Genomic DNA, 14,455 nt, shown 5'->3' on the forward strand with positions numbered 1-14,455 from the left:
ATAATAATTATTATGTCCTTGTGTCGTTAGGGACAATAAGGTATACATAATTTATTGTGTAGGTATGTGTAGTACGTAAAAATATAATCTTAGTGTGAATTAAAAAACAAATAATAATTATGGTAACTTACGTGTACTTGACACGTAGGTAGCTAAGTGTTATAGGTACCTAGGTAATTTTATTTATACTTCAAGATGGTTTATTGTTATTTAATTTATTTTCAAATAAACAATATTACTGCAACTTTCCATGATTTTCTAAAAACGGAGTGTTAAAGTCCGCGCACACGTATTACGTATACTTTAATAATTTACAAAGAGCGACCGATCCGGTTGTTGTGGAGGAATGAGATAGATACAACGCGCCATGAATCACTTCTCACAAGTCACAACGGGCGCAACTCGCAGCCGTAGAGGTGGAGGTGTGCGGGCGGTGAGGGGTACGGATTGTACAGCCGAACGGAACGAAACGAACTAACGACAAAGTACAACTAAAAACAGTTGAACAGTCATCTGCGGCGCGGTAACGTGCGTCGCTCGTTTCTGGAATGTGCGTTCATCCGATATAGTCACAATAATAATTCGTTAACAGAGTGTACTTTACGTAGTAATTGTTTCATTCGAAAAAGAGAGTGGTTTAGCCGATCGTGCTCGGGTAAAACGCGTGTGACAACATAAAAGGTGTATTTATGTGTGTGTGGTGGCGTGGATCGTCGCGCAATTATTAACGATGATTCACTTGTGCGCGGGTGAAATGCAGCCTATCGGACTTGTTGACATATGTTCAGGAGGCGTAAACAAATGATATCAAATTCATAATATAATGGTGGACTGATTCATAATTCCGCGGCCGGTAAGAATTATTATCATGATAATATTGTGCGTTCTCTATATGAGGAGCACCTACATTTACAATAACATTTTGGAAGATTGAACTCGTGTGTTCATACTGTTTCATCTGACAGTCGGTCGATCGATGGGTCAAGGACTTGCTTTTGAACACAGTAGGTAGTAAATCCGGTAATCTTATAAATTTTTGCTAACATTGTGATGATATTATAAACATACGAATAGAAAAATAGAATGTAAAATAACAGTAGATAATTCTATTTTTTATTGCTCTATGATACCTACGTACCTACGATGGTTATTTTTTTGTTGATATGCAAGCCAAATTCCTGCGTGATTGTCACATTTGTAATGAATTTTATGAATAAATCATTCAAGGTAATGGACATTTAACGAGTAAGCAATCAATTAGAATGTAAAATTTGCAGAAATGAAAATTAATTCCTAGTAAACTAAAGTCAATTTTAGATAAAACACACTATTGCCGAACGTTATCAAAGCTTAGATAAGATAGGTTTACGTGTATGGTAGTTAGAGTAGGAGTATTTTGTGAGAGATAGGTAAAGTGCGGCGGCGTGCTGGCGGCGACCAGGGGACAGGCGTCGCCAGGGCCGCCTGGCTTGGCGCCAGGCCGGCGGGTAGCGGTCGCTCTCTGGGATTCCTTTGTTTCTAACAACCTAGCAAATGTTTTGGTTCTTATAATGTTGATTGCTTTTTAAATATTTAATAATACTAGTTTTACGTTTTTATTTTTTAATCCATACTTATATGTATTATAAATGCGAAAGTAACTCTGTCTGTCTGTCTGTCTGTTAGGTACTCAATCACGCCTTAACTACTGAACCAATTTGCATGAAATTTGGTATAGAGATATTTTGTTACCCGAGAAAGGCTACTTTTTACCCCGGGACATAGGATAGGTTTTATTCCTGGAATCCCACGGAAACGGGAACTATGCTAATTTTTCTTTGATTGCGCGGGCCGCGCCGCGCAGTCAAAAAAGCCGCGGGTTGAAAGCTAGTACCTGATAAATGCAATTGGTATTTATATAAACGGAAGTAGTAAATAATGTATAAATTCAGAGAAGATACCATTATTCACTATATTTACTACCACATTGCAATAAAAACGCACCCTAGCAATAACATAAGTACCTAGATACTCGGTAGGTACACTGATCCCCGGTGAAACAGCCGATTTACATCTGTGTGCGTAGTGCGTACTGCGCTTATTTGCTCGCTCGTTATAAACTAGTGGAGCGGCTTGCTTGTCTCCGGTTCTCAGAAATTGTAACGCCTTCTTGGAACGCAGTAACGCAGCCGTCCACAAATGCCACGAGTGAGCGCAAGCGAGGTCGCTATTCACACTACTACATGCATGACTTTATGTCTAGATACACTCACATTTCTGTTTTAAACATTCTCTCATCGCACTTGTTCGCATTACACTTGCATGCCTTATTTGAACCAAACATAAAATATAATATATAGGCGATAGTGTCAATCAATGTACATATTACATGTAAATACGAAATTATTTTAAATATGTACGAGTCTTAAATTATGAAAAGTACCTATAGTTAAAGTAAAATATATGTATAATACGACTTTTACAATCATATTTCAAGTTACTATTGATAAGACATACGAAATAAGTACCAAATTGGTATTAGTTACAAAAACTTGGCTTGCGTAACACGTAATATAAAGACTGGGGATATCCTCGTCCGCTAGCGCGTTTGTACCTACCTACCTACGTCATGATGATGTCACATAGTATACTAATAGACTCAACAGCACGGCACATGCGCCTTGGGTCTGCTCCTCCCCGCAAATACTTTGTTTGATAGTAGTTAGCGATTCACAACATATTCTCGAACTGACGTTTTATGGTTATTGTTAAACTCGCTTAACACATAATATAAAAATAAAAACAAGATTGCTCCGTTTCATAGAGACGATTATATATTAATTAACTATTTACGACTTAATATAACATTTTTTTACGAAAACAATTTTTTTAACTTTCAGGTATACAAGTCGCGGTTAAGATGCCGTTGACCCAGGAGAAACGTCTTGATTCCAATTTTTCAAACAACAATGATCATAGCTATCTCCATAAGAAGTTCAAAAAAATGGCTTCGACCATTTCAGTGCTTCCAGCAAGCTTACCAAAAAGCGAAGAAAATGTCCAAAGGGACAATAACATTCAGTCGGCTAGCTGTACTTCAATACCTAATGGAAGTATTGCAGCTGCACACCCAGAAATTGTAAAAATTAAAGATATATACGACAATCAAATAATGCAACTCGAAAACAATGTACAAACTAATTTTAAATATGAAAATAGTAGGTTAAGTGATGTAAATAATATTCAAGTATCTGGTAAAACCAGTTATTCAGAGGAATTTTTAAAAAAGACTGAGAACTATGAAAATGATTTTAGCAAAGATGCTTGCAGTGGAGTGTCAGGGCGATATATATGCCCGTATTGTAAATTATCATGTGCCAAGCCTTCTGTTCTCCAAAAACATATCAGAGCTCACACAAATGAAAGACCTTATCCTTGTGTACCATGTGGTTTTGCCTTTAAAACAAAATCAAATTTATATAAACACAGAAGATCGAGAACACACGCTTTACGTCTACAGGGCGCCGATATATCCAATTGCCTAAATGATGAAGATTTATCTGGAGATTCTGAAAGTGATACCTCCATCCCACCTACATCACTCTCAGACACAGGATCAGATGCTTCAATAATTCGTATAGAAAGTACAAGAAATAATGAATTCTCTTCGCCTGAATTGACCAACGATGGTTTAAGTAATTTAATGGGTGTTTCTTCTACGTACAGTGATAATAAATTAAAAACAATTTATAAGCCGAAGTTCAGCGGTGCATTTAATCAAAATGATGAAAAAGATAAGATAAAGAAAACTATTTCATCAAATGCTGACTTTCTTACAGAACATATCTCAAAAATTATATCAGATAATGAAGCCATTGTTGATGTTATTGAAACACCTTTACAAAAAAAATATAATAAGATTAAACAAATAGCAGAAAGTAAGCAATTTCATAGCGAACGAGAAATAAAACAAGAAATAACACCATTAAATTTAACAAAAAATACTTATGAAATTGATAGTCTAGTCAGAAAAAGATCGCACTCTGAAAGTTTTACACATACTGATGAAATCAAGCATCCTCTAAATCCAGAAGGCTCTATTATAAAAGATCTCCTATTAAAAACAAAAGCGAATGGCATAAACTCCTTAATGGGTGAAATAGAAGATAGTATGGGACCTGTGTTTGTCTGCCCTCTCTGTCAGATAATGTACCGAAGTGCAGATAATTTGGAGATTCATAGACTTTATTACTGCAAAGGAAATTTATCTAATAACGTTTCTATTCCTCACAAAGACTTAAAAAATACACGGCCAGAAAACGTGTATGTTAGGAGCAACTCCATAAATGTTAGATTGCCTGAAAATCAAAACAACCAAGCTACAAGATGTACCATTTCTACTAAATCTCCGCCTTTAAGGAACAAACCAGAGAATCTTGTTATAATAAAACCGGAAAGTGACATTATAGCGCCATTACCATCCCCCGGTCCTCTTCTTGGAAATACACGTCTTGTCGACTCTAGATTACCCACTGAATTTAATAGATTAAACGAAAGCCTAAGAATGAGAAGTAAAGACTCCAGTCCGAAAAGAAGATTGGACAGTAGGTCGGATACTTATAGCCCACGGCTGATAGATAATGTATCTCCACGTTCTCTGGATTTATATACACAACCTAAAATAAGATGCATTGATTCTACAACTGCGACATTAAGAGCTATCGATGAAATGCAATTGAGGCACAATTCAACTTCTCTTCAAATGTTTGGTGGAGAAGTTAAAATTGTTGATCATTCCGGAAGCACGACGACCTTACGAATAGAACCTAGTAAGAATCAATTATCACCAATAATGATCCAACAAAATCTTTCTCCATCTAAGTTTGCAAGCGACTCAGAAGCTAGCAGTGTTGTTGTTAGATCGGGTTTACATTCTGGCGGGACTATAGTTCATAATCCACCGACACCTAAGGAAAATATGAGTACTCCTCAAACACCAAGAATTTCAGTATCTACGCCGAGTATGCAAAGTGGAATATTAAATATGCACGATATAAGCCATTTTCAGTTCCCACCGCTCAGCGCGATTACAGCTTACAATCCTTTAACATTACCCCCCTTAAGCCCTTCATCCTCGCCTAATGGTGCAACAACTATATTGCATGGAGGAAAACTTATTCCACACGTGCCCGGAATACCAGGGCCAAATACAACTGGTGTCTTTGTAGGAACCCCAAATGCACAGCATAAAGGCAATGATAATATCTTCAAGGGTACCCTAAAATCTATGGACGGAGTTCAAGACATTAAACAAAGCCCTGTTACAAATAAGAATTGCGTTGTAAATTATGATAAAGGATTTAGTTCGAGGAATTCGAAACTTCGATTGTCAATGCCTGATACAGTTAAATATGATCATAAAGATACCTTAAACATTGAAATGCAAACTATAAATAGCGTGCCAATAATAACTGTAAAAAATGTTGATGAGCCCATAATTACCACAAGAAATTTTTCACCTAATGTAAGAACCACAATTACAAAACAAGATAATCCCCTAAAACGTTGTGCCGATGGAAGTAGAATACCAGTTCTTAAAGAGAATAGTAATTATGTATTGAACAAAAGTAAGAGCAAAGAATATTGTAATTCAAACAAAATTGTCGAAAAATATTCAGATAATGAAATTAAACCTTTTAATTTCGAAAATATAATCACAAAGGCGGAAATATACAATAAGCAAATCCAAAGCTCATCTGAAGTACAAAGAAATACAAATGCCCAAGATACTTCAGCTGTTTCTTTACACAATGAGAGGTCAGAAACATCTTATTTCCAAAAGAATTTAACTGCCTCATCGGCATCTGAAGATAGAAAACCAAAATTTTTAAGACCATCTACTCTACCATTAAAACCGGGTACATTTACACCCAAAAGGCATCATGGTATAACTCCTAATGCTAACACCATGCCACTAGTTTCACCAGAAACACCGCGTCCTGCTAAAGCATACGGACAGCTTTATTTAAATGGCAATGCATATACTTACTTAGGACTTAAATGTTCAACTAAGGTATTCTATTGCACAATAAATCGGCCACAACCAACCTACGTCCCGAATCAACATTTTCTCTCGATGTATAGTAATTGGCAGGTAATTATTATTGTCTTGCAATTAACGATAGTATTTAGTTTCAAATTGAGGTAATGATTTATTTCAATGATTGAATGTTTACAGTTATTATCTGAGTTGACGCCAGACCCATTGGGATTGTCAGCATCGTCTGCTATGTCTTTATATGACTCACGTCATCGACCGCAAAACGTGGCTGTCGCTGTGATTAAACAGGATCTCATATTGACTCATTCATCACAATGGAATAAAAATTTGAAGGACAATAAACAGGTATGTTTTACATATTATGACAGTATGATGATTTGCGTAGTTGTGCAATTACAAGTTATTACGGCTTTATTTATGTAACAAAGCGACGCTATTGGTGCCTAAATCAGCGAAAGCTAGTTATATAATTGCAACTATGTTATCTTATTGGTACTTTGGATATTCGAATGAGTACAAAAAGTGCTTTATAATTTAAAGTGTACATTAAAGATTTTCGTTTTAAATTTCAGGCAATGATGGCAATTGATAAAAAAAAAGAAGATAATAAAATAAATTCAATGGATTGTTCTATGACAACAAAAAAAGAACTAACTGGAGGTTTTGAAAGCAATGAAGAATACACGTACGTCCGGGGTCGCGGAAGAGGGCGCTATGTGTGTTCAGAATGTGGAATACGTTGTAAAAAACCGTCGATGTTGAAAAAACATATTCGCACTCATACCGACGTAAGGCCGTATACATGTGTACATTGCGCATTTAGGTAAGATTTTTTTTTATAATCTGTTAATTATGTTTACGTATGTCGTTTTTCACTCGACAAATATTTCGCGATAGCACAAGCTGTATAATCTTAATTCCTTCGATTTATAATTACAAGGAATAATGTTAATGAGCAATTTAAAAAAAAAGCAGATTATACCAGTATAATCTCATACTATTCTTATATTTATAAAACGACTGGGGAGGTAAAATAAAATGCTGATATATTATTAACCGATAAGTACTACATTACTGTAAGTTCGAGTTGACTACGGATTAATTTATATTCCTAGTATTAAATTATCATTAAACTTAATATTATATATTTCAGTTTTAAAACAAAAGGGAATTTAACAAAACATATGAAAAGTAAAGCGCATTATAAGAAATGTTGTGAGTTGGGGATAAATCCTAACGAAGGTAATGACTCCAACCCCGAAGGTGTAGAAATGACACCATGTCCCGAAGAAACCGACGATGAGACTGATTCCGATGGCGACGATGGAAACGAAGGCGAAACGGAATCAAGTGGTATGTCTACATACATTGAATACAAGAAAATAAAACAATTACAACGTAACAGTATTTTCACGTAAAAATCTAATTAAAATACACATAATTTAATACACGTATCATTTCATTGTCAGAAATTACTTTTCTTCTTATAAATAGAGTGGTTTTTTAAATGATTTGGATTTTTTATTGTTGAAAGTTAACATTCTATATAAGTTAACAATTATTAGCTGTACTTATAAATATCTTTTTAAAAGGATCTTTTCGTACAATACTTACATTTAATCTTCATTTCAGATACGGAATTTTGTAAATCTCGATTACCAGAACATGAGGCTGCGCATTGTCTGTTGTCATTGGGAGGCAATAGACCTGCGACAACAACAACTCCAGGATTAATAACCAGTGCCAGGCCGTCTACTTATCCATATACACCTATTATCTCGGATAGTATGACACTGGACTACAGCACAGAAAAATTACAAGTCTCCAAGAGTTTAACAATCGATACTCGAATGGAGATGGACAATAATGAGCCAATGGATCTTAGTAAAAGTGATTTAAATACGCCTACGAATTTGCCGGAAATTCCGACCGCTAGAGAATCTAGTGTTTTAGCATCTTTAGCTTCTAATACAGCAAAATTACCTCAACACCAAACTCAATGGGTGAACGGAGAACCTATGTTACATACATACTTAACAGAAATGGCCCTCTTAGATTCGAAAATAAAACAAAGTCAACTAACAAGTAATATAAGTAAAGTTAAAAAAATCGAATTGGAAAAATCTTCAGTTCCTGAACGAGATGAAGTAAAGGAACAAAAGAACAAGATAGAGCCCATTACTAGTAAAAGTAATACATTGGTTCTTCATGTTAACCGAAATGAATCCATCTCAACTTCTGTAGCTAAAGAAGAAAATATAACTCCGAGTAGTGAGTGCCAAGTGACTATAAATGGTTCCATTGAAACCAAAACAGCTCGTACACCTAGCAATTCTAACCCGGAAAATGCCAAACAAGTTGTTTCTGAATATTTAAAACATGCCAGGATAAGTCTCATGAAAACACTGGATGAATCAGGTACTCATGAGACCTCAAGTGATGACAGCAATGGTAGTAAAGTATGTATTGAAGAGAAAGCAAAAATAGAAGATATGTCGGAAGGTGAAGTAGCAAAATTACCCCTAGACGATTCCATAGCTCCAAAAATTGTAATTGGCGGAGTAGCGTTTAAAGTAAATAAAGATAAAGATTATGACTCTACGATTCCCTATTCCCCTGGAAAATTAATGGATGATGGTCATAGAGTGTGTGATTTTTGTAATAAAACATTCACAAAACCATCGCAACTAAAGTTACATCTAAATATCCATTATATGGAACGACCTTTTAGGTGTAGCGTATGCGCTGTAAGTTTCCGCACAAAGGGTCATTTACAGAAACATGAACGTTCCGGTTCGCATCACAATAAAGTTTCGATGACATCAACATTCGGAGCTGCGACATCTTTTAATCCTAGGCCTTTCCGATGCTCTGATTGCAATATAGCTTTTAGAATTCACGGACATCTGGCAAAACATTTGCGTAGCAAAATGCACGTAATGCGTTTGGAATGTTTATTTAAATTACCATTTGGAACTTTTACGGAGATAGAACGCGCGGGTCTTAGCCTGACTGATATTGACACGACAGATTGTGCAAGTTCATTGGCTAGTTTACAAACTCTAGCTCGTAAACTTCACGAAAAAGATCCAACACGTTTAGAGTACCGGGAACCGAGCGCTTCCGGGGTACCCATACCTCCTGCAGGCAGGGAGTCTTCTGAAGAAGAGGAAGTTGCAGTAGCTTCAGAAAAGTCATGTGAAAATGAGCATGATAGTGAGATGAAAACTATTGAAAATAGTGATTGTCAGGAAACTGAACGAAATACTTTTAGTGCCACAGATAATTAGTGCCAAAATGTTTCTAAGTAGAATATTTTATGTGCAATTTTGTTTTTATGGTTATTTTAAGGTGTAATTATTATTCCTTGCTTAAGACTCGGAGATGTGTGAAAAACAAAATGAAGCGCTTTAATTATAATATACAATCCTGAATTTTATTTCAGCAAAGTGAAGGGACTTGTAAATAACTCATATTGATTATAAATATAAAATTGTTATAGTTGCTTCCAGCATAAGCTTATATATTATATATGTATCTGTTATAAATAGCTGATAAAATAAGGATTAAGTAAGGAGTGAATTTGTTAATGTTTTTCGTTTTATGATAGGAGCATAATGTAGCTTCCTCTTTTAAATGTTATCTATATAGATTTTGTGGTCCATATTCTTAAGTCAAGAAAGCTTGAAATATCAATGAGACATATTACAAATTTTAAAAACTTGTAGTAAACTTGATAAGACCGTTATTGAAACACTTTTGTATGTATTTTTATAAAATATATACTATGATGTATTTACAATGATAAATATCTACTTCCAAATCCTTTATATCTTTAAATGTAAAAATTGGCATATCAACATCCATAAACGAAATGTAGTCAAAACCTTGTAAAACTTATAAAGTCTTCCATATCGAAAATAGATTTTGTGCTAGATATTTGATTTATTACTAGTTACTCTTCATCATTTGGGTGAATATTTGACTTGCGTGTTTATAAGTCGATCTGTACAGGTGTTTATTAATTATTTAGATATTTTATAGAGTAAGCAAGAGTCAAGAAGCTAATTATATCTTAGGGATATTTCATATTTAATTTCCTATAAAATTACTATAATTATTCGTAGCCATCAATATAGTCATGGTGAAAATTTGTTTAGCAACAGCTGATTGACATTGTTTAATGTTTTTGCGAAACTTTGCCAATGTGCTGAACTTTGTCAATGAACTTGTTGGTTCTTTGTTGGTAAACAGATGTTAACCATGAAAACGAAGGTGAAGATTTAAAACTCTTTTTTCAAAAACTGCCTACTTATAACTTTTATGTTTATTCAGCCAAAAGTTGTTAATGGCTTGTTTCGTTTAAAGCCCGAGAAAATTAAGACGACTGAGCCGAATTGACCATCAGCGGAAATAATTCGTGTAGTTTTGAAAATCGTTACAGTTATTCCTTGACATGTCCAGATGATCATAGTAAGCAAAAATCTAAAAATGGGTTCTTCTAACTCCCCTACACCGCCAGCTCACCCTCTACCCTTGAGGCCTTTTGATATGATCATCTGGACATGTCAAGGAATAACTGTAGCGATTTTCAAAACTTCACGATTTATTTCCGCTAATTTTCTCGGACTATTAGATAATGTTAAATTATTTGTTTTAGTTATAGATAGTTGGATTCTGACTTTCTCTCGGAAGTTAGTGCTGATTTACACAGGGTCAGTAGACAAGTCAGTCGCGGCGCCGAAATTGGCGCTGCGACTGACTTTAACTGTTTACATGAAGTAAGTAGTAGTGGTGCGTTTCTCACGGTGACCACACGTTTGTGAAGTCAGTGAGAAAAATAAATTCGCGAAAACAACTGAAACGACGATTTAATTATTTGTTGAAAAATTTATCAATTTTGCTGTTGAATGAGTTAATAGAAATTGTAGAAAATGAGATATAACTAAAAATAAACGACAATGGGTAAGAAAATGGATTTAGGGATTTAATATCCCAAAGACACTCGTTTTTGCCATATAATTGCAACAATTTGAAGGTTTCGTCTTCGCTTACGGGTCATTTTTATCGCCAGCGAAAAAAACGTGGTCACTCTACAACGCAGCAGCAATAACTAACCACGCACTGACGTGTCTGTTTACACGGGGTTTATTTGGCTGACGCGGGGGTGCGCGGGTAGCGGGGGGCGCCAACTGACTCTAAAATATTCGTGTCCGAATATTCAACTCAGCGCTAGTTCAAGTCTCTGTACTGACTTCAAATCTGTTTACACAGGGTTTTTTTCGGGTCAGCACTGATTTGCCTCGAATTTGTAGTCAGTTACTGACCCTGTGTAAATCAGCACTTATGTCAAAATGCAATCATGCTAAAAGGACAAAAACTGTTAAAATAAAATAAAACAAAGGAATGATTTTAGTAATTTTCCGATTGAATTTGTAAATTAGCTTCTGTATCGCCTCAAAATAACTTGTGAATTGAGTTTACTTGTTATAAAATGGGGCAAAAATACATGACCCAGTAAATGGGCACTAAATAGCTTTTATTTTATTTTTATAATCAAAAACAAAAATAAGTTAAAATATTTGTATCCAATGTATTATACTCATGCCCTCTATCATTTATCGTCATAATTCCTTGATATAGAATGTAAATTACAATTAATAATATTGACATGGCATCTAAAAATTTAATTTATAAATTGTCTTCCTGACATAAAAATATTATAATTATAATAAAGGGCCTATTTTGATACTAGTAAACAATAAACATCCAATTTGATAAAATATATTTTGTAATATCAAAGAATTATCAAAATAGTTATGAGTGTGTAAAGATTCTTATTTCTTAACTTGTATTTTATTCAATGTGATAACTTTTACGTAAAAATAAGTCAAGGTGACTAAAATATGCTTTTTAAAATAAAGTTAAGGAATTTATTAATAAAAATTTAAATGTTGTGTGAAAATATTCCTAATTAGAAGGTGTAAATGCTTTATATCAAGTAAATTGTGTTCAATCTATGTAGTTACAACGCAACAGTACCACATTAAAATACTACCACCATGGGGTAACTATATGTTATCCAATTGTTATGAAGACTTTAAAATTATAATTTTGTATAATAAAAAAAAGAAAATTGTGAACTTTAGGTGAATGTATTGAATTAATAGAAACTTGTCAAATATTTACCCATTTATTGTTTATTATACATTTAATGAATGGATATTTTATAAAGGTAAGATTAAAGTAAATGTAAAATTATATTTAACCTCTACTTATTTATTGTCCTCTTCATCGCGCATCAAATACAACCACTGAAATACTGTTCAGGAAATTATTTTGTCACAATTTATGAAAGCAACCTAAAGGAAAAAACTAAAGGAAATGGATAAAAGCAACTAAATAATATATGAAAAAAAAAATAACAATTAAGAATGTTTTATCATTAACTAATACAATCAAAGATTACTATTGAATTTATCCTCATAACAAAATCTACTAAGATTTACTTCAAAGATAAAAGAAGCTAAGACTTTGTTCACATGTAAGTGATTTTCTATCTATATTTCTGGGACATAAGCTTTTTTTATAGGTAATAAAATTGTTTCTTTTTTACCCCTTTACAATATATAGATAAAACCCATACCAAAAATGTTTACAAACTGTAATTTTATCAATGATGTCCTTATCAATTTTGCACGCCTCATAAGCGAAGCGTTGAGGTGGGTACTACTGTCACTTCGCGCAAAACATCTGATTTTTCAAACTTAAAATGTCTTTATGTATCATACATTGCACTTGTAAGATAATACATACACACACATATTAAGAAAAAACACTATTTTTAACATTCATGATATTTTTGATGTCATTTTTGTTATTTAAACTAGTTAAAAAACAGTTTAAAAAAGTTCTGTCTTGGACGTCCGTGTGTCTGTATGTGCGGAGGATTTTCTTGTTAACACGATAGCGACCGAAATAGTTTACTAATCGAGTCTTTTTTTTCTCTTACGCTTGAGTATGCTCAGGAATAGAACCCTTTCATTTTTCAGGGTCTGATTCGATGTGGTTTAATTGTTATTAAATAAACAAAAAGAAATATCGACTGTTCTCCATAATTTTAGTATATCTATATACATATAATCTTTATTTTTTTTTTTATATTTATAGTGTACTCAAAATTCACCATTATAAACTCGATTCTTTATACTATAAGCCAAGGTTTAAAAAAATAAGTTGGTAGTCAGTCCCTTAAACCTGCGCAGTTTCACATCTAGGTGGGGCCACAAGAAAAATAGCTCAATTATTACGGTACCGCTTTCTTTACTTTTCCAACTGTTTTATTTTATTTCTTTTTTATATTTATAGTGTACTCTTTATAAATAATCAATTTTATTGTAAAGGATGAGATTATGAGGCGTGCACTTTTGGATTTTCCAAACTATTTAAGATTTTAACCAAAAATTTTGACCAATTTAAAAATTTATATTAAGTGAATAGGTATTTTTATTCAGTTTTCATGAATAGATTTAAAATTTGCACAATGAGCATGTTACGGATTTTAAGGGCAATTCTGTTCTATTGTACGAGTAGGTGGTAGGTGTAGGGGCATAGAAGCTTGTACATTTAATATTCTATAATGAAGTTGGTTAAAAAATTAATGCTTTATGGCTCATACTCATAGCCAGGGAGAAAATGGACGAGAGCGTTTCTTTAGAGAAATAAATAAAATTCTCACAACACAAAGTGCATTGGTGGTTGAAGTTGTTTTAAAAAGGATACATCTTTTCGTTCTTTTCTTATACATAATTCGGTAACCACATTCTCGACATCTGATTGGATCTCTTGGTTTGATTTCGTTTTCTCTGTGGCATTCTGCAATAACATGGATAAATTATTTTCACTTGAAAAAGTAGAGTTCTATCTAACTATTAACAGTATAATTTTACCTCCACAGACGTATATCATGGGGGCCTTAGTTGCGGAAGTTTCCTTATTGGTATCCGCCATTATAAATAGTTAATAAATTTAATAAATCGTGAAAATTGATGTGCGAAATACAAATCAGAAAGCACACACCACAGCACACACAATAAAATTATTATAACCGCGAAATGTCAACTACATTATCTAGTCTTCAACCATGCCTTAATTGACAGCTGTCACCACAGAGTATAATCATGATATAATAGTTATTTTATCCAAAACAACATTTAATAATATTGATTCAAAGAGTAAACCTTGGAGTAAACTAATTGATTTCCTAAGGATTTGATACAAAGAAGTACAACAGGGTGTCTAGTAATTAAGGAATAACCATAACCATGACATTGTTTTCAGACTTTCGGTAGAGCAAAATGAGATTAGAATCATAATGATAAAGGGAAATTTGTTAGGCCTTTGTGCCCACGCAGA

The 14,455-nt window shown here is 33.7% G+C and overlaps 2 protein-coding genes across 2 annotated transcripts; one reads left to right on the forward strand and one right to left on the reverse strand.

The window, feature by feature from the left end:
• Positions 1-468: 468 nt before the first annotated feature.
• Positions 469-12,303, forward strand: LOC123705870. The gene is made up of 6 exons (XM_045654977.1): positions 469-853; positions 2,880-6,133; positions 6,218-6,385; positions 6,613-6,863; positions 7,194-7,393; positions 7,673-12,303. Exons 2-6 carry the CDS (start codon positions 2,900-2,902, stop codon positions 9,328-9,330), a joined length of 5,511 nt encoding a protein of 1,836 aa, XP_045510933.1. The 5' UTR covers positions 469-853; positions 2,880-2,899; the 3' UTR covers positions 9,331-12,303.
• On the reverse strand, positions 12,218-14,159 carry LOC123705942 (DNA-directed RNA polymerases I, II, and III subunit RPABC4). The gene is made up of 3 exons (XM_045655086.1): positions 13,990-14,159; positions 13,823-13,915; positions 12,218-12,354 (listed from the first exon to the last, which is right to left on the reverse strand). The coding sequence occupies exons 1-3, from the start codon at positions 14,048-14,050 to the stop codon at positions 12,332-12,334; spliced, it is 177 nt and encodes a 58-aa protein (XP_045511042.1). The 5' UTR covers positions 14,051-14,159; the 3' UTR covers positions 12,218-12,331.
• Positions 14,160-14,455: the final 296 nt, after the last annotated feature.

This window comes from Colias croceus, chromosome 1 (assembly GCF_905220415.1).
Source record: "Colias croceus chromosome 1, ilColCroc2.1".
Lineage (NCBI taxonomy): Eukaryota > Metazoa > Arthropoda > Insecta > Lepidoptera > Pieridae > Colias > Colias croceus.